The 27,347-nt window shown below is 44.0% G+C and overlaps 1 protein-coding gene across 2 annotated transcripts in view; it reads right to left on the bottom strand.

The window, feature by feature from the left end:
- Positions 1-27,347, bottom strand: part of CCDC138 (coiled-coil domain containing 138) — a gene marked incomplete at its 5' end in the record, with an annotated part of 48,706 nt that extends 21,359 nt beyond the window's left edge. The window contains 11 exons of one of the 2 annotated variants that reach the window (XM_082851974.1): positions 5,405-5,521; positions 10,766-10,930; positions 13,397-13,504; positions 13,617-13,694; positions 16,633-16,752; positions 19,533-19,691; positions 21,657-21,844; positions 23,549-23,671; positions 26,124-26,249; positions 26,736-26,793; positions 27,255-27,347. In XM_082851974.1, coding sequence (XP_082708100.1) covers positions 5,405-5,521; positions 10,766-10,930; positions 13,397-13,504; positions 13,617-13,694; positions 16,633-16,752; positions 19,533-19,691; positions 21,657-21,844; positions 23,549-23,671; positions 26,124-26,249; positions 26,736-26,793; positions 27,255-27,347 — 1,335 coding nt within the window. The remainder of the gene's footprint in view (positions 1-5,404; positions 5,522-10,765; positions 10,931-13,396; positions 13,505-13,616; positions 13,695-16,632; positions 16,753-19,532; positions 19,692-21,656; positions 21,845-23,548; positions 23,672-26,123; positions 26,250-26,735; positions 26,794-27,254) is intronic. The other variant, XR_014326653.1, reaches the window with a different exon arrangement.

Raw genomic sequence — 27,347 nt, 5'->3', positions numbered from 1 at the left:
TAACCTAAATGGGAAAAGAATTTTAAAAGGAACAGATACATGTATACGTAGAACTGAATCACTATGCTGTACACATGACAATAACACAACACTGTTAATCAACTACACTCCAACATAAAATAAAAATTACATAAAAAAAAAAAAAAAAGACAAGACAGTTTGTCATCAGACTGCCTAAGGGAAGTTCTCCAAACAGGAGAGACGGAAGAAGGAGCTTTGAGACATCGGGAAGGAAGAGCACGGTGAGCTCAAACACAGGTGAGCAGACAGACTTCCCTGCTCATCTTGAGGCATGTTCGACAGCGGAAGCAAAAGTGGTAGCACTGTGCAGTGTTAGATTTGTCCTCAAGAAAACTACTTTACCAGAGCCTAACCTACTGGAGTTTTACCGGCGTCCAATCAGCCTAGGGGAGGGGAAATGACACCCAACTCCAGTGAGCTCTACGCTGCTGCCCCACCTCAGGGGCAGAAGACCCGAGAAGCACCTGTGAAGTTCACAGGCCAGGGACACGCGCTCCCTGGAAGACTGAGACCTGATCACACAGCCAGAGCACTCCCCTCCACACACCTGCCACCACAGCACTGAAGGCCTATCTGCAGCTCCGGGGCACAGTGCGGCACGTCCAGGTAGCAAGGAAGACACGAGGCACACAAAAGGCAAAGCACAGTTTGAAAAGCCAGAGCAAGCAACAGAATCAGACCCGAATACGGCAGGAATGCTGGAATAATCAGCCTGGGAATTTGAAACAACTATGATTAACATGCCAAGAGCTCTAATGGAAAAAGGAGACAACACAAAAGAACAGACAGATAAAATAGGCAGAGAGATCAAATTCTGAAAAAGAACCGAAAGGAACACCAGAGATGAAAACCACTGAGAATGGAGAAGAGCTTTGCTGGGTTCGTTAGTGGGATCTACGGGGCTTCAGAAACAACCTCTGAGCTTGATGATACCGTCTACAGAAACTTCAGAAACTAAAAAGCAAAGAGAGGGACTTCCCTGGTGGCGCAGTGGTTGAGAATCTGCCTGCCAATGCAGGGGACACGGGTTCGAGCCCTGGTCCGGGAAGATCCCACATGCTGCGGAGCAACTAAACCCGTGTGCCACAACTACTGAGCCTGTGCTCTAGAGCCCGCGAGCCACAACTACTGAGTCCGTGTGCCACAACTACAGAAGCTCACACGCCCAGAGCCTGTGCTCCGCAACGAGAGAAGCCACCGCAATGAGAAGCCCATGCACCGCAACGAAGAGCAGACGCTGCTCACCGCAACTAGAGAAAGCCCGCGTGCAGCAACGAAGACTCAACGCAGCCACCCCTGCCAAAAAAAAGAAAAGCAAAGAGAAAAAAAAAAGACTGAAAAAATGGAACAGACTATACAAAAATTATGGGACAACTACAAAAGGTGTGACATACAGGTAAGGGGAATACCAGAAGGAAAAGAGAAAAAGAAACAGAATACTTGAAGCAATAATGACTTGAGAATCTCCCTCAAATTAACGTCAGAAACAAAAACACAGAATCAGGAAGCTCAGAGAACACCAACTAGGATAAGTAGCAAAAGAAAAAATAAAACAAAACACTACACCAAAGTGTATCATAAACTACAGAAAATAAAAGCTAGGGACTTCCCTGGTGATGCAGTGGTTAAGACTCTGCACTTCCACTGCAGGGGGCACAGATTCAATCCCAGGTGGGGGAAGTAAGATCCCGCATGTCGCGCAGCTGGAAAAAAGAAAGGAAAGAAAAGCTAATGAAAAGAATCCTAATAGAAGCCAGAGGAGAAAACAGCTCACCTATAGCAGAGCAAAGATAAGAATTACATCGAGGTTCTCTTCAAAAACCACATAAGCACGAAGAGAGCAGAAGGAAATATTTAAACCGTTGAGGGAAAAAAACCCTCCAACTTAGAATTCTATATACTGCAAAATTATCCACCAGAAATGAAGCGGAAATAAAGATTTTCTCAGATCAACAAAAACTGAAGGAATTTGTTACCAGTAGACCTGTCTTGCAAGAAATACTAACAAAAATTCTTTAGAGAGAAGGAAATTATGTATCTTGGGAAACTTGGATGTACATAAAGTAAGAGCATTAGGGAAGGAAGAAGTGCAGGTAAAATAAAAACACTTATTTTTCTTATTCTTAATTGGTCTAACAGATAACAGTTTGTTGAAAATAACAGCAACAATGTATTCGATTATGTATGCATGTGTGTGTGTGCATGTGTGTATAACATATACACACGTGTGTGTGCTTATGTATAGGGGTGATGAATGACAGCAATGATACAAAGGAATAAAACACAGAAGGAAAGAATTAGGAATATTTTGTTATAATAAGGTACTCAACCACTAAAAAGAGTTAAAAAAGTAGTACAATTGACATGCGAAAAAGGATGGAAAGTAGACTATCATATGTCCAGTTAAAGCCACAAAAGAAAGGAAAAGAGCAGAAGAACAAAGAACAATGCCAACAAACAGAAAACTGACAACTTGGGTAAATATTAACCGAACAGTATCAATAATCACTCTAAATAACAACAGTCAAAATACACCAAATACAAGAGACTGTAACAGAAGATCCCTATACACTGTGTACAAGAAACCCACTTTAAATCTAAAGGCACATACAGATTAAAAGTATTCAACAAATGGATAAAGAAAGATATGCCATGCTGACAGTAATCACAAGAGAGCTGGAACGGCTTCGAAATCTTACTTTCAGACAAAACAGGCTTCAGAGCAGGGAAAGTTACCAGGGACAGGAGGGGCATCACATAGTGATGAATGGGTCAATTCTCCAAGAGGGTGTAACAACACCTTGGGTACGGTGATCACTTTTTAGATACAACACCAAAGGCACGATCCGTGAAAAATAACTGATAAGCTGGACTTATGCAAAAGTGCGTGCAAAAGACACATCTGATACAAGACTGTTATCCAAATATACAAAGAACTCTAAAAACTCAGCAATAAGAGAATACACAACCCAATTAGAAAGTGCACAAAGGACCTGGACACCTCACCAAAGAAGATATACAGACGTCAGGCAAACATAAGATGCTCCACATCATACGTCATCAGGGAGACGCAAATTAAAACCACCGTGAGATACTGCTACACACTATTAGAAGGGCCAAAACCCAGAACACAAACAACACTGAGTGCTGGCGAGGATGTGAAGCAACAGGAACTCTCATCACTGCTGGTGGGAATGCAGAATAGCACAGCCACTTTGGAAGACAGCTTGTAGTTGCTTAAAAAAAAAAAAACAAAACATATTCTTACCCTACTATCCAATAATCATGCTCCTTGATATTTACCCAAAGGAGTTGAAAACTTATATCCACACAGAAACCTGCACGTGGATGTGATAGCAACTTTATTCATAATTGCCAAAACTTGGAAGCAACCAACATATCTGTCAGTAGGTGATGGACAGATAAACTGTGGTCTATCCAGGCAATGGAATATTATTCAGGGCTAAAAAGAAAAGGGTTATCAAGCCATGAAAAGACAGGGAGGAACCTTAAACACATATGACTAGGTGAAAGAAGCCAATCTGAAAAGGGTACACACTGTATGGTTCCAGCTCTACGACATTCTGGAAAAGGCAAAACTCTGCAGACAGTAAATGGACTGGTGGTTTCCAGGAGTCAGGGGTTGGGGGAAGGCAAAAATAGGCACAACACAGAGGATTTTTAGGGCAAACGATTTTTTGTATCAAATTATTCTGTACAATGACGGTTACATGCCCTGATACATCTGTCAAAACCCAGAGAACGTACAACACCGACACTGACCCTGATGTGAACCTCACACTGTGGGTGATGATGACGTGCACGTACAGATCCATCAACTGTGACAAAGGTCCCATCTGGTGGGATGCTGGTAGTGAGGAGGCTGTGCATGTGTGGGGCAGGGGTTTACGGAAACTCTCTGTGCTCCATTTCGCTGTGAACCTAAATTCGCTCTAAAAAATAAAGTCTATATATTAAAAAAGCAACATAAGAAACCTTCATGGTGATGAAACTGTTCTGTTATCTTGACTATAGCCATGTCAGTATCATGGTTGTGGTACTGCAACTAGTTTTGGAGTATGTGACCTTTGCGGGAATGGAAACAAGTGATCGCTCTATTATTTCTTATGAATACAAGTGAATCTACAACTATCTCAAAATAAAAAGCTTAATTTTTAAAAAAGTACTTGCAATTAGACAATCGTTAAAACTAAAATGTTAAAAACCCATCAGTAAATGTTGACCAAACGAATGGGAGAGTGGCAAGAATGCTACTTTTCACTAGAAAGTGGGTGCAGGCTGGCAGTGCACACAGAGTGGTGCTGAGTGGCGATCTGAAGACAAGAACAGAGTACAAATTATCTGAAGAAAAATGAGAAGACTCTTCTGGAAGGAAGATAAAACAAAGTTTCACTCAATTCTGTGAGTCTAGCCTTTGGCGGCTGAGAGCAAAGCATTCAGCCGACCTTTCTCAGAAACCATCACGTGAACAGCAAAGTCAACAGTGACATTAACCGACCAGCTAATTTCCATAACTTTGGTGAGACACATAGTTAAGGTCAACTGTGTGTATGTGTGTGTATGTGCTTGCACGTGTGCACGCGCACACGTGCTCACGTACTCGCTCATGTGCGCCACGAAGGCAAAATATTTAGGAAATCCTCAGAAAGCCATTTTCCCTAAACCTCAACCATCCCACTACTTAACCACCAGTCCTGCACTTAGTAGTTTAGCCGTGTGCTTCCGGGGCTCCACAGGACCAAGAGTAAGCTACCCGAGCGCTAATTTGTTTTTCTCCATTTTTAACCAAATGAAAGCTGTAACAGCTTTCATCAATACTAACTGGGAAAGTAACATTTTACAAACCTACTACAATTCATAGCACAATTGGTTATATATGCACGTCATATTTGGATTAAATAACCCTTACGTGAGCTGGTAACACCTAGCCTTCATTTTATAAGATGCTGGAATAATCTTCCCTCTTTGATTAGGTTATCCTAATAATCACTGTTCCATTTAGCTAGTGTGTGTTTACTGGCATAAAGACAAAAAACCAATTTCTGTTACCTTCAGAAGAATATGAAAAACTATAAAATAAATAATGAGGCGGGGGGCGGGCAGTTGGTTTCAACAATAACCTAACGCAGTGAAACTCCTTATTACACAATTCTGAAACTCAAAAGCAATGTTACACCCTGAATCCGATCTACAGCACTGAGAAATAGGATAGTAAAAGAGGAAAGAAGAGAAAGTGGTGAACAAAGCAATGGAGGCGAGGAAAAGTCCCGAAACAGAACAGGACGTGTGGGGAAAGCTGTGCGAGAGTAAGATCAAGAGCAAAAGGGTTGTACTTGCAGACAGACTCCCGTTCACCAGTTACCTGTGTTCCGGCATCGAGCTGCCTTAGAGACCAATATATAAACTTTACGAAAGGCTCGTGAAGCTTGGCATTCACAAAAGGCATCCACTGTAGCTGCTCTGTCATCACAGGCAAAAGCTAAAGATAAAACGATGGAAAATACAAACACACACTATTTTTAGATGCCTGAAATCAATTACCACCATTTTCCAAAAATTATCTTTTTCCAAAAGAAAAAAGAGTTCTCTAACAAAAAAATCTTCACTTTAAAACCGTACGTAACACAATAAGGAAATATGTACTTGAAACATTACGTGTCTACGCCCTTGACCCAGTAATGGCACATCTAGGATTTTAAGACTAACCTATAAAAACACACCCTGAATCTTAAATGGTTAAATAAACTTATGGTGCATATATAACCATTAAAAATGATAATGGCATCTATATTTATTGCCATGGCATATTCTGGGGTTATAAAAGCAGGTTACAAAAAGTTTAATAAGATTCCACTTACATAAAATATGTCTGTATGAATTTATATTGAAAGAGATAAGATATTTTTAAAAAATATTAACAGTGAGATTTCAGTAACTGGAGTGATATTTACTTTCCTCTTTATATGTCTGTCTTTCATAAATATCTTAATTAATGTCAACTTATAAAAATAATGCAAATCTTTAAAAAAGGTATTTATGAACGCTGCTTCAACAGTATGTCATTTTGCTGAAAGATTAAGACCACAGCGATACATTCTAGTTCTGTGAAAAATGCCAGTGGTAGTTTGATAGGGATTGCATGGAATCTGTAGATTGCTTTGGGTAGTAGAGTCATTCCACAATGTTGATTCTTCCAATCCAAGAACATGGTATATCTCTCCATCTGTTGGTATCATCTTTAATTTCTTTCACCAGTGTCTTATAGTTTTCTGAATACAGGTCTTTTGTCTCCCTAGGTGGGTTTATTCCTAGGTATTTTATTCTTCTTGTTGCAGTGGTAAATGGGAGTGTTTCCTTAATTTCTCTTTCAGATTTTTCATCATTAGTGTATAGGAATGCAAGAGATTTCTGTGCATTAATTTTGTATCCTGCTACTTTACCAAATTCACTGATTAGCTCTAGTAGTTTTCTGGTGGCATCTTTAGGATTCTCTATGTATAGTATCATGTCACCTGCAAACAGTGACAGCTTTACTTCTTCTTTTCCGATTTGGATTCCTTTTTTTTCTTTTCCTTCTCTGATTGCTGTGGCTAAAACTTCCAAAACTATGCTGAATAATAGTGGTGAGAGTGGGGAACCTTGTCTTGTTCCTGATCTTAGTGGAAATGCTTTCAGTTTTTCACCATGGAGGACGATGCTGGCTGTGGGTTTGTCATATATGGCCTTTATTATGTTGAGGAAAGTTCCCTCTATGCCTACTTTCTGCAGGGTTTTTAAATTGAGTTATTTGTAGTGAGGTTGATGGACTTAGAGTGTGTCATACAGGGTGAAGTAAGTCAGAAAGAGAAAGACAAATACCGTAGGCTAACACATATATATGGAATCTAAGGGGAAAAAAATGTCATGAAGAACCTAGGGTAAGACGGGAATAAAGACACAGACCTACTAGAGAATAGACTTGAGGATATGGGGAGGGGGAAGGGTAAGCTGTGACAAAGTGAGAGAGTGGCATGGACATATATACACTACCAAACATAAAACAGATAGCTAGTGGGAAGCAGCCGCATAGCACAGGGAGATCGGCTCGGTGCTTTGTGACCGCCTGGAGGGGTGGGATAGGGAGGGTGGGAGGGAGGGAGATGCAAGAGGGAAGAGATATGGGAACATATGTATATGTATAACTGAGTCACTCTGTTATAAAGCAGAAACTAGCACACCATTGTAAAGCAATTATACTCCAATAAAGATGTAAAAAAAACATGGCAAGAAAAGAATGTTTGAAAAAAAATAATAATAAAAGCTAGGATATAGAACCATATGTAATTGGACCCCAGATGTGATAAATAAGGTATAAAGATAAACCTCTGAGTCTGGAAGGACATATATGACCTACGCACTCCTCCGGAAACACCCCACCCTGGCTTCTGTGTCACCAACTTCTCCAGCGACACCCAGCTCTCCTCTACTTCTCGGGCCACTACCATTCTCTCCTGCTGGCTGGTCCTCATTCACCTGACCATTAAATACCGGAGTTCCTCGACTCAGCGCTGGCCAGTCCGGACTCACAACCCCCATGTCCACACGCCCAGCTCGGGCCTCTCTGCAGAGCCCCTCCCCAGCCCCCGGAGCCACACCTACACCTACACCCACACCCACACCCACACCCACACCCACGCACTCCAGTGTCTGCAACTCAACTCATCTAAAACTACCTTACCGACAGTGGAAGCTCAAACCCAGATCTCGTGTAGTATTTCCTACTTGCAGTGAACGCGACCAACGTTCATCCCGGTGCAAAGTCAGGAGCCTGGGTGCCAACCCTGAGAGCCCACCTTTTATACGGGATCCATCGCCAATCTCGTCAATCTTCCCCCCTAAACATTCTCTAGACGGCCCATTTCCAGCTCACAGCCACACTGTCCTTCCCCTGAACCACCTGCGTTTCCTAAGTGTCCTCCAGACCCACTCTTGCATCTCTTCGACCCTCTTGCCGCATCACAGAAGACACGACCCTTTCAAAGCATAAACCTGACGTTATTTTCTCCTGAAAGCTCTTCATTAATTTCCTCCTAGTCTTAGTTATTTTCTAGAATGAAATTTCAAGCAAAACTGAAAACTTACAGACATCCGAAATTGAGTACTTTTGTGGATGAACAGAATTTGATAACCACCTACTCTGTTAAGGTCAGAGTCACAGGAACATTTTGTATTCTTAATTCCCCCACCCTTAAATTACAGTATTTAAAACTGGTAAGGAAAGTCTTCCGTTGCAGAGAGAAATCTTTCAGCTGGGACCACACATAGGTATACAAGATAAAGTACACAGAACTATGTATAAAGTGCTTCTGTCACAAACAAGGTACATAACACGAGGAAGCACGCAGGAAAATCAGAAGTGTGAGATATTCAGTAAGTTCACCAGGTTACCAGCATGAAGCTGGGGAAGGGAAGCGAGGGGAGGGGGAGGAGGCGGAATGTCCCAGGTCTACGGACCCAGGGGACGCCAGGAGCAAGAGCGCCTTGTGCGGGCCTGGTGTCTTTCCCGCCTTTCACGGCGGCGGTGGTGAATTTGCCGGTAATCGTTTTAGCGAGATATAATTCACACACCATACGAGGCACCCATGTAAAGGGTACAACTCAGTGATTTTCAGTATATTCAGCGAGTTGTGAAACCATCGTGAGAATCCGTTTGAGAACATTTCCATCACCCTCCCCCGCAAGAACCCTAACCGTTAGCAGGCATCTCAGCATCCTGTCCTCACAACCACTCGGCTACTTTCTCTACACTGATTTACACGGTTCCAGGATTTTCATATAAATGGAATCACACAATATGTGGTCTTTTGTGACTTGCTTCTTTCACTTCCAGTATTTTCAAACTCCACTCACGCTGTAGTATGCATGGATACCTCATCCCCTTTTACCACCAAGTTACATTCCACAATCTACATACACCATTTTACTGAGCCATCTGTCAGCTGACGGGCATCTGGGCTGTCTCCACGTGTTGGCTATCGTGCGTCATGTTGCCATGAACATTCACGTATGAATCTATGTGCGCACACGTCTGCGTTTCTCTTGAGTACACACCTCAGAGTGGAACAGCTGACTCGTTTGGTAAATCCACGTTTAATCTTCTCAGGAACTGCCAGGCTATTTTCCAAAGTTCCTACTACACCTTTTTACATTTTCACCAGCAGCGCACGAGAGTTCCGATTTCTTCACATGTTGGTCAATGCTTGAGATTCTCTGGCTTTTTTATTTTAGCCATCCCAGGGGGTGTGAAGTGACAAAACAAAGTGACCCGGATTTGCATTCCCCAAATTACTAACGTTGCTGAGCATCATCGGACACGCCTATCGACCATTTGGGTGAGTGTTAGAGAACCGTCTATTCAGGTGCACTGAGCATTTTCAATCAGGCTGTCTTTAATTACTAAGTTGTACGGTCTTTTTGTTTAAATACTCAAGATGGAAGGAAGTCCCTTATCAGATCTGATTTGAAAAATATTTTTTCCATTCATTGGGTTGCCTTTGACTCTCACGATAGTATAGTTTGAAGCATAAAAGTTTAAAAAAATGTTTCGACTCAAACTTCACTTTTTTTTTTTTTTTTGCGGTACACGGGCCTCTCCCACAGTGGCCTCTCCCGTTGCGGAGCACAGGCTCCGGACGCGCAGGCTCAGCGGCCATGGCTCACGGGCCCAGCCGCTCCGCAGCATGTGGGATCTTCCCGGACCGGGGCACGAACCCGTGTCCCCCGCATTGGCAGGCGGACTCTCAACCCCTGCGGCACCAGGGAAGCCCCCTCTTCCTCATCTTCAAAGCCACTGAGGATGCGAGGATGCACTGAGTGTCTCACCTACTCTTCTGCCTCTTTTGTCTGGCCTGAAGTGCTCACGTGATTACTGGACCCACCCAGATCATCCTGATTAATCTCTACTTGAGGGTCAGCTGATTAGTAACCTTAATTTACTTTTTCCATGTAAATGTGACACATTGACAGGTTCCAGGGCTTAGGTTATGAACATCTCCGGGGCCATTATCCTGCCTAGCACAAAAAGCATTTAGAAGAAGCTTTTTAGGTAAGGATGAAAACCGGAAATAATTTCCTCAAATGAAACCCTGGCCTGGATTTATTAATTTGTTAAACCAAACAAACAACTTTAGATATCCACTCTTCAGAGTTTTAATGTATTTCTTGTAGAATGCAACCGTCAATCTCTAATGACAATTTATACTGACTGGAAATCCTGAGTATCGATATCCAAATTAATGTCTGTAATTTAAGAAAATGGTCATTGCTCTTTGTTAATGAGAAGCCCCTTGAAAATACTATTTAATCCTTCATGACAAAAGGCAAAATAAAATTATTTTAGTGGGATTTGGATCCTGAAATGATGTGTATCAGGAATTGTTCCTATCACTGATTATCTGCCTAACTCTGATACACAATTATTTTGCCATTTTTGGAGTAGGTTTTCAATTTCTGGTCTGCCTTTAAAAAGAAATTTCCATCATGTTACAAAAAATATAAGTATGAATTAATTTTTTTTTAGTATGAATTAATTTGAATTAAGTCTGAAATGAATCTTTTTAGAACTGACTATTGGTATAACCAACTTTCTATCAAAAATACTTTCAATATTTTTTCTCTTGTAAAATGTACCACTTTTTCAATCTTCGTGTCTACCGAGTCATATATTTCAAATTAAAAAACAAACCTTCACACACTTCTCCTGAATATCATTTCTCTGAGAAGCAAATGTGGGTAGTGCCTTTTCACCATCCATTCCAGATTCTTCATGTTTCAATTTGCTAAGGTGATGATCCGAAATCCAGTCCATGAAGACAGTTAGAAGTTCATAAACTTGTCCATTAAGTGGTACCTATATGCAAAAAAACTAAATCAAGCACTTCTTTCAATTCACAGCCTCCTAAAACTTCAAAGGCAAGTTTTAAATTTGGTAAGTGATTATGGCATAATTTATCTAAAACACTAAAACATGTATTGGATGACAAATCTTCTCCAAATGAAAGAAATTCCAAATCAAATATCTCTAATTAATATTAGAAACATGTTAAATGCTGGTTGACAGAAGGGGAGAAACCCACCATAACAAGGAAATTGAAAGAACTGCACCTTATAACCAAAAGAGAGAATTTTCATTAAAATTCTTTACCCAAGTTTGATAATGGAGAAGAGTAAAATTGGCCTTAACTCAAGAGCATGAGCCACCATAACTAATAGATTTTAACAAATTTAAAGGTCTCAAAAGCTAAACAATTTCCACCATGAAACTTCATATCTTCTTTTTCCTTTACACCGTAACATTCTATAAATAGGGTATGAAAAATTTTTCCTGGAAATCCTGTTCTCTGAGAGTCCACCAAAATGGGAGGAAAACAAGAGCAAACTGCCATGAAAAAACTATAAATTCAACTAAGCTGATTTCCGTGTTCCTTCAAATCACTTTCAGTCACTTCAATTCAACATTTATCACACACTTCAACGGGAGCTATGCTAGATTTAATTTTAGACAGAGAAATACAAAAGCAAATTAATAAAAAGGCAAAATTAAGCAGACAGCAATCCACAAAAACAGAATCAGATGAATGAAAACAAAGTTACACTATTCTGACCAAGAGTCACTTTTAACCTTCTCAATTTTCTTCAAATAGGAACTTTTGATGAAAACTGCAATCATCTTGACTAACCTGAGTATAAATCTCCACTTTTTCCAATTTACTTTATTATTTGTTTTTAATTAAAAAATTTTTTTCATGGGACTTCCCTGGTGGCGCAGTGGTTGGGAATCTGCCTGCCAATGCAGGGGACACGGGTTTGAGCCCTGGTCTGGGAAGATCCTACATGCCGCGGAGCAACTAAGCCTGTGTGCCACAACTACTGAGCCTGTGCTCTAGAGCCCGTGAGCCACAACTACTGAGCCTGCATGCCACAACTACTGAAGCCCGCATGCCTAGAGCCTGTGCTCTGCAACAACAGAAGCCACTGCAGCGAGAAGCCTGTGCTCCGCAACAAAGAGTAGCCCCTGCTCGCCGCAACTAGAGAAAGCCCACGCGCAGCAACAAAGACCCAATGCAGCCAAAAAGAAAATAAACTAATTAATTAAAAAAATTTTTTTTTCCACAGCCAGCATCCATGACAGGAAAAAGGAGGCGGGGGAGTTAAGTACGATCTGTTCCAACCACTAAACCCTCTGCGCACAGCCGGGGCCTGGTAGAGGTGAGGGCAGGCGGGGCGGCCACAGGCTAGGGCAGCCCCGTTGGGAGTGCAACGTGGGGCCCAGGAGGGGTCCCTGCAGGTCAGAAGGGGGCCCTGGGCCTGGAGCCCCCGGGAGAGCCACGCGGCCGGTGCTGCCACCCTTGCTGTGACTGCCGTGCTCCTCCTGGACGAGACGCGGAGGCCGGGCCAGCGATGCTGTGGGCTTGGCTCCCTATCCGCCCCACGTCGATAGTCCGCCCCGAGATGACCTCCCACCGCAGGTGCCGGAGGGGGACACAGGCCGGGTCCTCTGTGCTCTCGGCAGCACGGCCCAGAGCCGCGGCACCTCCCTGCTGACACCCCGCAGCACCGCCAAGCGGGGGCCCCGAGAGCTTGGCACAAGCAGCTCCCCCAGGCCTGGCCCTGCGGACGGATGAGGTCCCCGGCCTTCCGTCGAGGAGGTCCCGTGCGTGGACCCCTGCGCAGGGCTGGGAGCGTGGCGGCTCCTGCTTGATCCGCGCCGGCCCGTCACAGGCCAGACGGTGCCCGTCCCACGGCAGCTCCTGCCTCTGCTGCTGGGGCTCCCGTTGCCATCCTTAAACAAGGCCATCCGCCCAGTTCACTTTATGAAAAACTACAGCATTTATCAAAACCACTGAAGCCCAGTGAGGTATCACTACCCACCCACTGCAAAGGTCAAAATAAGAAAGACTGAAAACACCAAATGTTTTTTGGTGCCATAAAAGCTGACAGCAAACTTTTTAGCCAAGTTGTCACACACATTGCTGGCAGGAGTATGCATGGCGTGACCACTCTGGAAAACTGGCAGTTGCCCCCCAAATTAAATATACCTCTACCTTATGACCCAGAAATTCCAGTCTTGGCTATATTTCCAAGAGGAATGAAAATACATGTCTCTAAAAAGCCTTATACATGAATATTCTTAGCAGCTAAACGTTTTGTTTTGTTTTTGCAAACAAAAGCATATCTGAAATATTATAGCAATCCTTTTCTACAAAGAAATTATCACAGTGAATCCTTTCACACTAGGAAGAATGTTTGCTAAAGGGGAAAAAAAATAAGGAAGAGAAAAATGTCCTGGCTTTCCAATGGAGAAATCATATCATACCTTATGAGGTTTTGAAACTGGTACTTTTTCCTGTTTTAAACTTTTTGCTTCGTGAGCGGCGTGGGGATTTCCTTTCAATCTCTGTATTGTCATACACTCATACTTCCTCTGTGACAGTACATATCCGTGAATTAAAAGAAAATTATATTAAAAGTGAGAAAGTCCAAAGGCAGTCATTTTAAATTTCACTTGTGTCTCAAGAGAAGAGCAGGTACCTTACCTGTAAATTATCTAAACGAGCTTGAACTCTCTTAGCCTGAACCTCCAACTTCCTGTTTTCTTCACTTACTTCATTTAACTAAGGTAGGAAAACATTAGATATTTCAATAGAAACCTCAAGCCAGTTTCCTACTGAAGTTTTCCCAGTGTACCATCTTATCTAGTCTGTGTTACCAAGCAACATAACGTAACAGACAGAGGTAGCGTCCATGATTAAAGATCACAGCTAAAACCACCATTTGGTCCTAAAACATTAAGAGTTTCTAAGAAAGTTTACTTCATTCTATGAAAAATGTGCAAGTCTCCTAACATCTTACACGTATACATTTTAATAAGAAACGTCTTTTAGTTGAACTTTTTATTGAAGTATAATGTATGTACAGAAAAGTGTACCAATCATTAAATATCACCATAACGAATTACTGCGATTGGAGTAAATGTATCTGTTAATTTAGGAAAACTGACATCTTTACCATATTGAGTCTTCTCATCCCTGAACATAACATAGCCTTCAACTTACTTCGGTCCTCTTTAGTTGCTTTTAATTAACATTTTGCACCCCTCAGTATGCATGTTTTATACATGTATAATCTTTCTTTAGATTTATTCCTGGATAGCCAATGCTTTTTGATGCTACTACCCATAGTATCTTTCAATAAACATTCACTACTTGATTATTGTTGATATACAGAAATACACTTGATATTTCATATACTGAACTTATACCCAAAGATTCTCCTAAATTTGTTTAATTCTAATAACTTGTCTGTATGCTCACTTGGATACTTACTACATCTGTGCATAATCATGTCATCGGAGGATAATTCTTATTTCTTCCTTCCCGACCCTGACTTTCCTCTCCTCACTGCACTGACCAGGACTTCAGCACAAAGTTCAACAAAACAGTTAACAGTGAGCACCTTTATCTTGTTCTGATCTCAAGGGAAAAGATTTCAATAACGTACATTAAGTGTGATTCAGAAGTTGGTTTTTTTTTTTTTTTGGTAGGTACTCTATGAGAATTAAGTTCTCTTCTATTACTAGTTATTATCTTTGGGCTGGTGCTGAATTTTAAATCAAGGAATTATACGATTTTTCTCCTTTTATCAGATGATGTGTTAATTTTCCAATGATAAATGACCCTGTATTCCTGGACCAAGTCCACTGAGTTGTATTATACTTTTTGTGTACCTCTGGATTCAATTTGCTGATATTAAAAATTTTTGCATCTGTACTCATGGGAGACTGGCTTGCATTTTTTTTTTTTCTTGTAATGTTCTTGACAGGTTTCGTTTCAAGGTTATGCTGGCCTCATACAACAAGAAAGGGAGCATTTCTCTTTTTCTGTTTATGTAAATAAGGTACATGATATTTCCTCCTTAAAAGTTAGCCAATAGTCTTATGCTCCTTCTTTGAAGGTAAGGTGTCTTATTTTTCTCTGATTTTATCTTTATCTAAAATCTTCGTGTCTTAAAATAGCGTGCTTATATGGTTTTCCTCAATATTTACCCTGCTTAGGGTTCACAGAATTTCTTAGAATCTACAGGTTGGCATCTTTCACCAGCTTTGGATATCACCTCTTCACATATTACATTTTTGCCTTATTAACTACTTTTGGAACTCCCGTGTTAAACTTCTTCATTATGTCCCACATGCCTCTCTTGTGAATTTTCCAACCTTTCCCCACTCCTATCAATAGGTTCAAACTCGTAATAATGCACACTTCCCGTCACCACACACTCATCAAACACACGCAAGATTATCAAGGATTATATCCACCTAAGAGACAGGTATGGGCAACAATGCACCTACACTAGCAGTTAAAGAAACCCTTCTCAAAAAAGAGTGCTCGCCTGAGACTGTGATGGGAAAAGGCAGTCTCTCCAGGATAAGGAGGCTTCCAGACAACCGTGAGTCAAGTTCACACGCTAATTGTGGGAGGTTAGACCTGATTCAGAGAAGCCAGGTCATCAGGTGAAGTGAGAAACGGGGGACCTAGTTATCACTGCCAAGGGGAAAGGTCGTAACAAGTAGTGAAGAGCACAGCTAGCCAAGGGATTCCAGGAGCCCAGTTCTCTCTCAGGGTACGAGCTCACCAACATGTTGGAACCCACGAAGTTCCCCAGCCCAAGGCCTTAACCACTAAAGTGACGAGCTTCACCTGCCTCTGCTCATCTATGCGTCCCTCCCCACGAACACACACAATCACTCTCCTGTCCCTCTTCCACAGAGCCCGTCACTTTCACGTCTTTCAGGCAAAAACTGGCAAAGGGAAGTGAAAAAAAAAAGTACAACTCCTAAGAATTTGGTGCAACTTGAGTATTATTAAACACGGAGCTAAACCACAGCACTTACACACGTAAGGGTAGTGCACCGTGACACAGTGGGCGTGAGCTCACACTCCACTTACACACGTAAGGGCAGTGCACCGTGACACAGTGGGCGTGAGCTCACACTCCACTTACACACGTAAGGGCAGTGCACCGTGACACAGTGGGCGTGAGCTCACACTCCACTTACACACGTAAGGGCAGTGCACTGTGACACAGTGGGCGTGAGCTCACACTCCACTTACACACGTAAGGGCAGCGCACCGTGACACAGCGGGCATGAGCTCACACTCCCCAGCACAGGATCAACACATCACAGACACTCCAAAAACAAAGAGTGGTGTGTTACAGCAGGTGCAAGAACAGCACAAAGCTACAAACCAGCGCCTAAAGTACCCAGGTTAGCAGGTTTTCTTTTGCTTGTTTTTAATCTAGTCATTGCTCTTAATAGTTTAAAAAGTTTCAAGTTGTCAAACGTCTCAGCTGGTTGTCAGAACAGATGATGAGAAACCAAGAGCTTAATAATACTTTATTTATATTTGGAAGTATTTTATAAAAAAGGTAACAAATAAAGATAATCAAGGTTTTCTCTAGCCAGAATATGTTCTAAGATTTTGACTTACAATTTGTTAATCTATATAGTTCTAAGAATGTCTTAGAATCTAATATAGATAAAATAGGTCTTACCTGTTTTTTTAAGCTATCATTCAATTCTTTCAATGCATCAAAAGAGGACCTTAGCCTCCTGCTTTCTTTATTTCTTTCCTTAAGAACTTCAGTTAAGCGCTCAACTTCTGCATCATGTTGCTAGGAGGGAAAAAGTACAGATTCTATGTCACTAATGCCACTGAACATAAATTAATTAAAAATTAAAACTCCTTGAATCACATGGACTTTAATCAGTGTATTTAAGCATAACGACTAATAATGCAAATGATTTATAAAAACTGTATAATCAACCAAACTAATAACAAAACATTAAGAGCATATGTTAAGTACCTATTAAAACATATTACACAAATTAATTAGCAATAAGGCTACTTTCTGTTTCTGCTCAGAAAAATCCACAACAGAAACACACTGAAATAATTTCTATTTGACATCATGGAATGATAAAACAATGAAGGATTTCTGATCCTTTTCAGAGACTAGTTAATTATTCATAGCTTTGTGAATTAAAATTTAAGGTTTAAATTACCCTTGTGGAGTAGAAGTAATATTCCACAGAACAAACTAATTTCTTGTTCTCATAAATTAGCTAAAATTGTACATCTCAAGAAACTTAAATACATAATAAAATTTCCTGAGACCCAAACTATTCGACTTTCCTTAACCAGTTTTATAAATGATTAAAATCAATTTCCCCTCTAATTCCATTTAAATGAGAGCACTTTTAGATTTAAATTGTGAATACTTATATAGTTTCTTTCACCTTTTACTCTCAAATTTATGCGTAATGTATTAAAACAAGCAAGTTTCCACAGGAAATCAAGAAACTGAGTTAATTTCCTTCTTTCAAGTAATCATCTAGTTCCCATTAAAATAAAGCAGTTAGCTTTATACTTATTACAAGTAGCATACAAATCCAAAGAGCAAAATATCAAGGCTAAAACTGGATGGAGAGCGCTGAGAATCCAAGCATTCATTCTTTTGCCCTGTTTAAAAATCCAAGCTTGTGAAAAAAATTAGCTTTATGCAACTTTATTACATTAAATGACTCCTTAAATAACTTAGGATATGGTCACATATACTATATGTATTTTAAAAATTAGATTAACATTCTCACTGTACAAATCTTCCACCTCCAGAAGAGATTAAAAATGTATGACGTGGGTTCCATTTCCAGAGGGATAAGCCCCACTGCACTCTGCCTCTCTTACCGATTACAACTAATTACAACTAAAAACCGTACACAAAACACAAAAAGCAACTACCTAAGGAATGTCAAAGGGAAACAAAGCAGGGAATAGCAGAAAGGAGGGAAAACCTGGAGAAGAAACCATCAAGAGGCTGAAGTTTCCTGGGTTTCGTTTTCCCTTGCAGTCTTGCCCCAGGGCAGGCCCCAGACACTGCTAATTGGAGGGAAACTGCTTTTCAGGGCTGGGAAACCAGGAAGAGGGGACCCCAGGCGCCAAGGACTGTGCTCAAATCTGGACCAGCCCTGAGCCGGCGAGAGCAGCAGAGCGAAGGGGCAGAGACAGGAGCTCAGTTAAAAACAGCCCCACTGTGCGCAGGCACCTTAAAGACCCAGAGCATCACAGCAGAGGCCGAGAACCCCCAGCGGTGCCCGCAGGACAGGCTCCAGAGCAACAGCACAGGCTTTGGAAACCGAGCGAGGGGGGCACAGCCCACACGGTGAGAAAACACTCAGCCTCAACCCACTGGGCTCACTGCTTCAGAAATGAACACATACAACCAACGTTCTCCAGAGTGTTACGAAAGGATCCAGAATCTATACAAAATTAATAATATCCAAAAGGTCCCAAAGACAATCCCAAACTCACCGCACATACAAAAAACCAGAAGAATGTGATTAGGTTTCAAGAAAAATGCCAACCCTTAGGTGATCTAGAGTGGTATTTTTAACTGAATTCCAAATGCCAATGAATGCAAATGGAAAGACAGAAATTCTCATGAGAAAAATTGAAAATAATTGGAAAATTCAGAACTTTAAAATGCCAGAAATAAAACAATTCTCTAGACAAGATCAACTGCAACATGGAAATGAAAGAAGAAACTGTGATCCCGTGATCAAATCTGAAGGGTGCACAAGAAAAGGACTGGAGAGAGGAACAGACTCAGAAACCTGCGGGGTGACAGCAAAGTGGGAGGGGGGGAGGGTGCTTGCTGGGGGGTGCGGGGAGGTGGGGGGGACGGATAGCTACGAGGAGCACGTGGGAACCCTGGGGGCCGGGACTACTCTTTTTCTTGATCACGGCGCCCATCGCGAGACTGCATGCGCTTTCAAAACAAATAGTAAATTCTCCTCTATGTAAGTTGCACGTATAGTAACCCATCTCTCGATAGGAAACAAAGAACAATGCCGTACAACCTACCTGACAGTCTCGATAAAAATATTTAATCTGAATATAAACATTAGGAAACAATCAGGCAAATACAGAATAAGACACACTCTTTAAGACTACAGGCCAAAAGTCTTCAAAGAAAAGCCTCAGAAAAAGCAAAAATGGTGACGTGGATTGCTCTAGATGCAGAGAAACCAATGAAATTTGCCTGCATTTTGTCTAGTTCCTTGATCAGAGAACAAAACAAAAAGCAATAAAAGACAATTTGGGGACCCACTGCGAAAGTGAGCTTGGACTGTGTATGTATTTTAAGTTAAATTATATAATTAGCATGCATTTCCCGTTCAACGGTGGTGTGGAGAACACCCTCATTTCTGAGGCAATTCACAGCACGGAAGAAGGACTTAGGGTGCTGGGTCTTGATTTTTGCAACCCACCTTCAACTGGTCCAGGAAAAATGTGAGGGCGGGAAGGCTGAGCAAATGTGCAAATGCGAACGAGTAGGGAGCCCAAACCAGAGGAGGAGGGCCCTGCCCACTAAAGTCAGCGCCATGCGCTTACCTCCTTCAAGATCTGGAACCTTGTAAGAACCTCTTCTTTGACACCTTTAATTTTATTCAAGGCACTTTCATGTCTGAAAAGCAGCTCTTCTCTCTCAGCCAGAAAACGTTCTCGCTTTTGAAGCTCTTCAGCAAATTCCTGTTGTGCTGCAGTTCCACACTGCATAGAAAGGGCAGAGTTTAGTGTTTTTCAGAAGCACACGTACCAGCGGTACAAGTGAGTCTCATTCATTGAGATGGCAGCTCAATCGAACGGCGTTTCGGACGCATGGGAACCAAGTGAGCGCAGATGCAGCAACAACCAGACCGGCATGCAGGTAACCCTGTACTTTGCAGGATCCACCAGTGAGATTCCACTGCGAGGACTCGAGAGAATTTGGGGTGCAAGCAAGGTGAGCGCCGCGGAGCTCCCCGCGCCCGCCGGGACGCCCGCCACCCCTCCCCTTCCCATCGCCTGGGATGCCCTCCAGCCACCTTCCCTGCCCCGACGCCAGCTGAGCTCCCCTGGAGAAAGCCTCATACCTGAAGAGGCACTCCCGTGCGGCCCACAGATCCTCTCCCACCTCCCCGCATTCCCCACGGTGCCTATGCAAACCTTCTCCACCCTCCACCCCGAATCCATCACCTCCTCCAGCCTCTGTGCAGGCAGCCGGTCTCTGCCTTCACGGGGGAACAGAAGACAGCGCGAGGACGCAGCCTTACAAAGGGAGGCCGGCCTCCCACTGCCTCTGCCTCCTGGGGAGACTGCTGCCACTCAGTGCTCTATTATTTCCAACACTCCCATCGCATCAGAAATGAAATCTCTCTGGATCCCGCCCACTGGCCTCCCCTCCTCACAAACTTCTTTAAAATGTTGTCTACGTTTGCTGAGCCCTCTTGACATCCCAGTCACTCCTCGATGTACTGATACTTTCATCTGGCCTCAATCCACGTCCCCTACTGAACCAGCTGCCCAATCACTGAACCCGCAGGTCCCGCTCCAGCCCTGGTTTCATGCATCGCACACTCTGGTCCCCTCCTTCCTCGCCTCCCTGACACCACCTCCTCCGGGTCCCCTTTCCCCGCCACGGGCTCTACTCCCTCCACTGCCCTTCAATTACTGCTGCTCCTCAAGACTGGGGATTAAGCTGCTTTCTTCCTCCATACTTTCTCTGCTTGGTTCCATCCACCCAGGGGCTAAAAGCACTGCGCACGCGACTCACTGTTTCCAAACTGCGGTGCTCAGCTCTTTCTCCCAAGCTCCAGACTCAAGTCCACACTGCCTACTAACATCTCCACCTGTGTGCTTTCAGGTGGCACAAAATACTCATGTCCAAAATTGAAATCAATTAGCCATCAGGGGAATGCAAATCAAAACCACGAGACAGCACTTCACATCCACTAGGATGGCTAGAATCAAAAAGACAGAGAAAAACTGGAACCCCTGTGCAGCACTGGTGGGATGTAAAATGGTGCAGTCGTTTTGGAAAACAGTTTGACAGGTCCTCAAAAAGTGAGACATGGGCTTCCCTGGTGGCGCATAGTTGAGAGTCCGCCTGCCGATGCAGGGGACGCGGGTCCGTGCCCCGGTCCGGCAGGATCCCACATGCCGCGGAGCGGCTGGGCCCGTGAGCCATGGCTGCTGAGCCTGTGCTCCGCAACGGGAGAGTCCACAACAGTGAGAGGCCCGCGTACCGCAAAAAAAAAAAAAAAAAAAAATATATATATATATATATGTGTATATATATATATATACACATATATTTCCAACTAGAAGAATTTCAAACAGAAATTGTCATTACATATACTTCTGCTTCCTTCTGTACTCCCACATAGTGGATGCTTGAGAAAGACGTGAATTACATCCTTTAGAGACAAAGAAGATAAAGGCCACTGTTCTGAACTGAATTCTGGTGAGAGCTGACAGGAGAACTTTTTACATATAGGTATTTAAAACAATGAATCTAGAACACCTACTTCAAAAAGCATACTTTACTAGCAAATTCTGTTTTATTTCTTCAGTAAGGATGGGATGGAAATAAACACTTAACTAACACAAAACGAAACAACTGTGTTCGTGTTTCCTCAATGTTCGGCGCTGACAACATCAACATTTCCGGACCCTCGGTTCGGCCTGAGGGCTCACCTGCAGTTTCTGGTGTATCTGGAGTAACTCATCGTAGATCTGGTTGACCTGACGTGGAAGCACACCCTGCTTGTTTGAGGCTCTGGACGCTGGGGAGCTGACACGTTTCAAAGGAGACTCACTAGCGTCACTGCAACAGTCAGTCCAGTTCCTTGAATCTGAGGCCAAATTAGTTGGTTCAGCAACTGCTAAGAAAATTAAACTTAAATTAAAAACTTAATTTATAGTTTTAAGTATCCTCATAGTATTGTTAAAAAGTTTCAAGGACTATATGCAGAGAGAAAGAATGATATAGCAAACAGTGAACATTTAGAAAATTTGGATGAAGGCCACACAGGAATTCTTTGTGGTCTTTTTGCAACTTCTCTGTAAATCTGAGATTACTCCAAAAATGAGTGCGCGAAAGCACTTATGGATTAACTACCTAGGCCAAGAAATGGAAAGTTACCTCAGAAACTCCGGAGCACATTCCCTTCTCTCCCTTACACCAAATTAACCGCTAACCCAAATACAGTGCTCATCACTGTTTCACTTCTTTTTAATTTTTACTACTTATGTTTAAAAAATTATTTGTTTTGCCTGTCTTTAAACTTTATATAACGTCTGTAGTTAAATAATCATATAATTACACAACCTCTATAACCTCCCCCGTTAAATAACGCGTTCCTGTATTAACGATGGCGGCAGGTTCACCACCCTCCACTGCTTCACCTGTGCTGGGTTTTTTGCGCACGGACACCTGAGCAGTGCTGCCTGCACAGAGGCCAGGCGGCCCTGCACCTGGCTCCTGGCGCCCACGGTGAGCACTCCCCTAGGGCACACGATCAGCAGCAACGCTGCAGGGCTGCCGGGTACACGTGCAGAGTCAACTGCATGGTGCCCAAAGCTAACCAGCTCCCCTGACAGCAGTGGAGGGCGAGGTCCTCCTGCTTAGCTCCTCGCCAGCACTGAGCTATCAGAACTCACGCTCTGCTAATCCTGAGCACAGTGGTTTTCCCTTGCATTGGCCTCCAGCTGGGGCAGCGCCCCGGCTTTAAGAAGGGCTCTCCCACAGTACTCCCCGTCTTGGACAGACTGGGGAGCCAAGACAAAAAGTAGGAACGTTTAAAAAGGAAAACGTCTCCCTTCCCTCACTTAGCAGATGCCCTTCAAGGGGAGACACCCTCTTCGGGCTCCCGTCCCCCCAGCCCCGGCCTGAAGACTCCTTAGTTCTGTCAGCCTTTACACACACTCAGCACTTGTTCAGTGGTCATCCGTGGGAAAATCCACCGCACAGCAGGAAATACAAGCCGGCAGTATTCTTCATGCTCCTCGCACACTGAGACGAATGATGAAGAGGACGGAGCAGCGAGTGTCCTGTGTGTGCGGGAGACGCAGAGGCTCCCAGGGGCAGCTGGGTCCTGCAGCCAACAGGGGAGGGCGCCAGCCCAGCTGCCTCTTTTCCTGGAATCCTGGCAAAACTAGGGTAGGCAGCCAGGTACACAGAGAGCAGCTACTAGCTCGGCGCCAAAGGGGGCCAGACCTCAAGTGATCTGGACTATTCTCCTAAAATGTTTAAGGAATAGCCACCTACTACCATAATTTTACTCACTTCCTAACAAATACTGACATGAAAAAGAACTGAAGAAATTATAAAAATATTCAGTTGATTATTAAGCGCTTTTGATAAACTTTGAGAGTGTACAAATTCTACTGGAAAATCATGAAGTTTATTTTTTCTTCTCCTTTAGCTTAATGACAAGCGCAGTAACAAGCTCATGGCTTACAAAAATCCAGGACACAGAAATACAGACCCCTGAGAACCAGGGTTATTACTATGGGGTAAGCTTTATGTGCCCTACTCGACAGAGTTACTGTTTAAATGACTGTTCCAAAATGAGTATTTCTCTTACCTTTGTTTATCTGTTTAAAAGACTGCTTGTTTATTTCGGAGGTACTAACCCTATGATCATTCCCAATGAACTCTTCTTCTGTTTCCCGTTGTTTTAAATCTTGAAAAGAATCCAGTTCCTCATCTAGGCTTTAAAAAAAATTCTATCACAGCATTCTGGAAGATTTCTATAGCATTTAAAGCAGGTGAGACTGCTTTTCAAATATTAACAGCGTAACAACTGTGAAAAACGTAACAAGTAAACATGTTTAAAAAAGCAAAAGGAAAAAATGTAAAGTACCAATCACTGATGCTGAAAACTCACTACAAAGATCCTTCTACACATTCAAACAGGCTCAACTGCAAACTGCACACCCTGTGGATGCTCCACACTCCTCCTTCTGACCCTGGATGTTGCTGTGCGGCAGATCTGACAGGCACTGCTTTCTCTAATTGTAACTAAGAGAAATAGTGTTGAAGGTGAGAAAACGGAACCCTGAAGTTCAATTAACTGACAGGTGACATAACCAGCAAAAGGTGAAGCAGAACTAGAATCCCAGGTACTCTCTCCAAAAAGATCATCTGAACGTTGACATTTCCAGACCAGTGCTGTTCAAAGAGAATATACTGCAAGTCACAAAAGATAATTTAAAATTTGGGGCAATTCCCTGGCAGTCCAGTGGTTAAGACTCTGTGCTCTCACTGCCAACAGCCCGGGGTTCAATCCCCAGTCGGGGAACTAAGATCTCGCAAGCCCCTCGGTGCCGCAAGAAGAAAAAACAAAATTCTAACAGCCACATTGAAAACATAAAAAGACATGAAATTTTAAGAATATGCTATATTTAACCCAGTATATCTAAAACACTGTCATTTTAACATACAATCGATATATATATATATATATATACATATATTTTTTTTTTTGTGGTACGCGGGCCTCTCAGTGCTGTGGCCTCTCCCGTTGCGGAGCACAGGCTCCGGACGCGCCGGCTCAGCGGCCATGGCTCACGGGCCCAGCCGCTCCGCGGCATGTGGGATCTTCCCGAATCGGGGCACGAACCCGCGTCCCCTGCATCAGCAGGCGGACTCTCAACCACTGCGCCACAAGGGAAGCCCAATCAATATTTTAAAATAAGACATTTTACATTCTTTTATCCATCTTTAAAATCAGCTGTGTATTTTATACTCACAGCACATCTCAATTCAGACCAGCCCCATCTCAAGAATCCAACAGACACCTGCAGCCTGTGCTGGGCAGCTCTACGACTCCACCCTAGATCACAATTAGGGACTGTGGAAAAACTGTCCAATGTTAGAAACATTCACAGTCCACAAGCTTCAACTTGTAACTTGAAATTACACCCCAGACTGCTTACCTTAAAGATGATAAAACCATCAGTTAAATATATGAAAATAATTTCCATGAATTCATAATTAACTTCCAGCAATTTTCTCTTTCCTTCCTCTATATTCGATCAACCCCATGACCAAATCTTGACTCCAGATCAACTAGGTGACTTTGTGAGCGCCAAAGGAAACAGCAGTAACAGTAATGATGATAAACAGCGGTGCATCTGAGTGCTTCTCTACATACTGAACACTGTTCTAAGTCCTTTACATGGATTAATTCGTTTAATCAGAGAATGAAGCAATTCAAGCTCCAAAGTATCAATCACGTTAACAGATACTTTAGGCACAACTTTCTCTTTTTCTCTCCACAATACCCCAACGTTTCATTTTGTATACATGCATATCTTTATGGTTTAACGTTATTTCAAAATGTCTGCTCCCTCTCCATACCTAAGCACTTCCTTCTGCCACATATTTTTGGCATTAATAGTATTCAACTTAGAACTTTATTTCACCTTAGCTTCCATTGTTTTTACAGTGGTTTTATCCAGAGTAAAATCTCTTCTGCAAAACTGCTGACCCCTCACAGCCCAGCACCACATCATACATATACTGTAGGCATTGATACCAGCTCCCTGGGCTGACTTCTTCCATCTCTCTCTCTGCTACCTGGAACACAGTGCTCACCACACCAGGAGACACACGACACAGACTGAGTTAATACCGCCGCCTAACAAACTTATACTCGTTTTTACCCTAATTCCTTATTTAATAAAAAAAAAACAGGGGGAGCTTCCCTGGTGGCGCAGTGGTTGAGAGTCCGCCTGCCGGGGCAGGGGACACGGGTTCGTGCCCCGGTCCGGGAAGATCCCACATGCCGCGGAGCGGCTGGGCCCGTGAGCCATGGCCGCTGAGCCTGTGCTCCGCAACGGGAGAGGCCGCAACCAAGAGCAAGAGGCCCGCGTACCGCAAAAAAAAAAAAAAAAAAAAAAAAAAGGGAGGTGGGGAGCAAGGTCTTCATTTGGGTCCTGGATGAAGAGCCATCTATCACACTGTGTAAGTAACTTTGCATTATGCCAGCAAACACGATGCTAGGTTTGTGCTTTTATCAAATTCTCAGTAACAATCACTCAGTTTCTCCAACCACTCAGCAGGCTCCTCTCAGAGAAAAGCAAACACACAGGCAGCCCCTGACCCTCCTTAGTTTCCCGAGATGCCCAGGGAGGCCCGAGCAGGACTCGGGCTACCTTGCCATCTGACGGTCCCACGCTTGAGGGCACCACGGGGGGATGCGGGGCCGCGCCTCCTCTCATCAGAGTAACATCTCAGCGACGGACCAGCTTCATCTCCACGTGAGCAGAAACCGAAGTCCTCTGTGAACAGGAAAGACGACTGCAGAGGCTGCTCACTAAGGTTAGATATCAACGACCTCATTCTCGACCCCGAAACGTAGGAGAACAAAGCTACGTACCGATTTCCTTCCTGTCTCCCTAATGCAGACTTTTAGAAAACAGGCATCAAGTCAGCTCTTCAAACAGCACTGACGTTCATCACCGCCCCCCACCCCCGCACGTGACGCCGTCAACGACGCGGGGAAGCAAGCAGAGCAGGTCCCTCTAACCCTGTTCTATGGGTCGGTACCTAAGGACCGCAGGCGGTAGGCGAACTCCCCGAACGTTCAGAATCCGCCCTCCTTCCACCTCGTCACGACATCCCGCCAGTGCCGAAACGTTCAACACTTTATTTCTCCCCTTTATGCACTTCAAGCATTAAACGCTGCGCAATAAACTACATCTCCTGCGGTGAAAAAAGGAGCGAGCGCCTCCCCAGCCGCGCGGACACCCGGCCCGCCGCCCTACCTGGGGTGCAGGAAGGCCGCCGTCGCCGCTCCGCCACATCCGGCCGCCGGCGCCCGGGCTGAAAGAGAGCGACGGAGCAGTGACCGGGGCGGGCCGGGCCGCCCGGCGCCCCCGCCCCGCACAACCGGCCTGATCCCGGGTCCCCGGCCCGGCGCAGCGCTCCCTCCCTGCCGCCCCGACACGCGCGCCGGGTCCGCGCACAGAGGCGGCCACCGCGGATCCACCAAGCCGGGCGCCCGCACCTTTCGGCTTGAAACCGGCTCGGACTCGCCGCTATGGGGCGGGACCGAGGCGGTTCCAACCCGCACGCAAGTCACAGCCGGGAACGCCTGCCACGCATCTACGCGCTGACGCGCACGGCCCCTCCCGCTCCCGATGCCCGCCGAAAGCACCCTCCTCACGAGTGCACGCACGCCGCCGCCGCCGCCGCCAGGGGCCCTGCCTCGCGCCCACGCTCCGACCCGCAGATCCGGCGACCCGCGGACTTGGCATGCGCCTACAGGCAGGGCAGGACCTCACCTCGGCGGGGCAGCCGCCCCATACGCCGTAGCGCCTTTTGAGGCGCTCCACCATCAGGTCCTGCCCGGGCGGCTTCACCACCCTCGGCTCCAT

Source organism: Leucopleurus acutus (assembly GCF_964270905.1).
Source record: "Leucopleurus acutus genome assembly, chromosome: 12".
NCBI classification, from domain to species: domain Eukaryota; kingdom Metazoa; phylum Chordata; class Mammalia; order Artiodactyla; family Delphinidae; genus Leucopleurus; species Leucopleurus acutus.
Note: the sequence above shows the minus strand (reverse complement) of the source record. Positions and strands in the feature narration are given on the sequence as shown.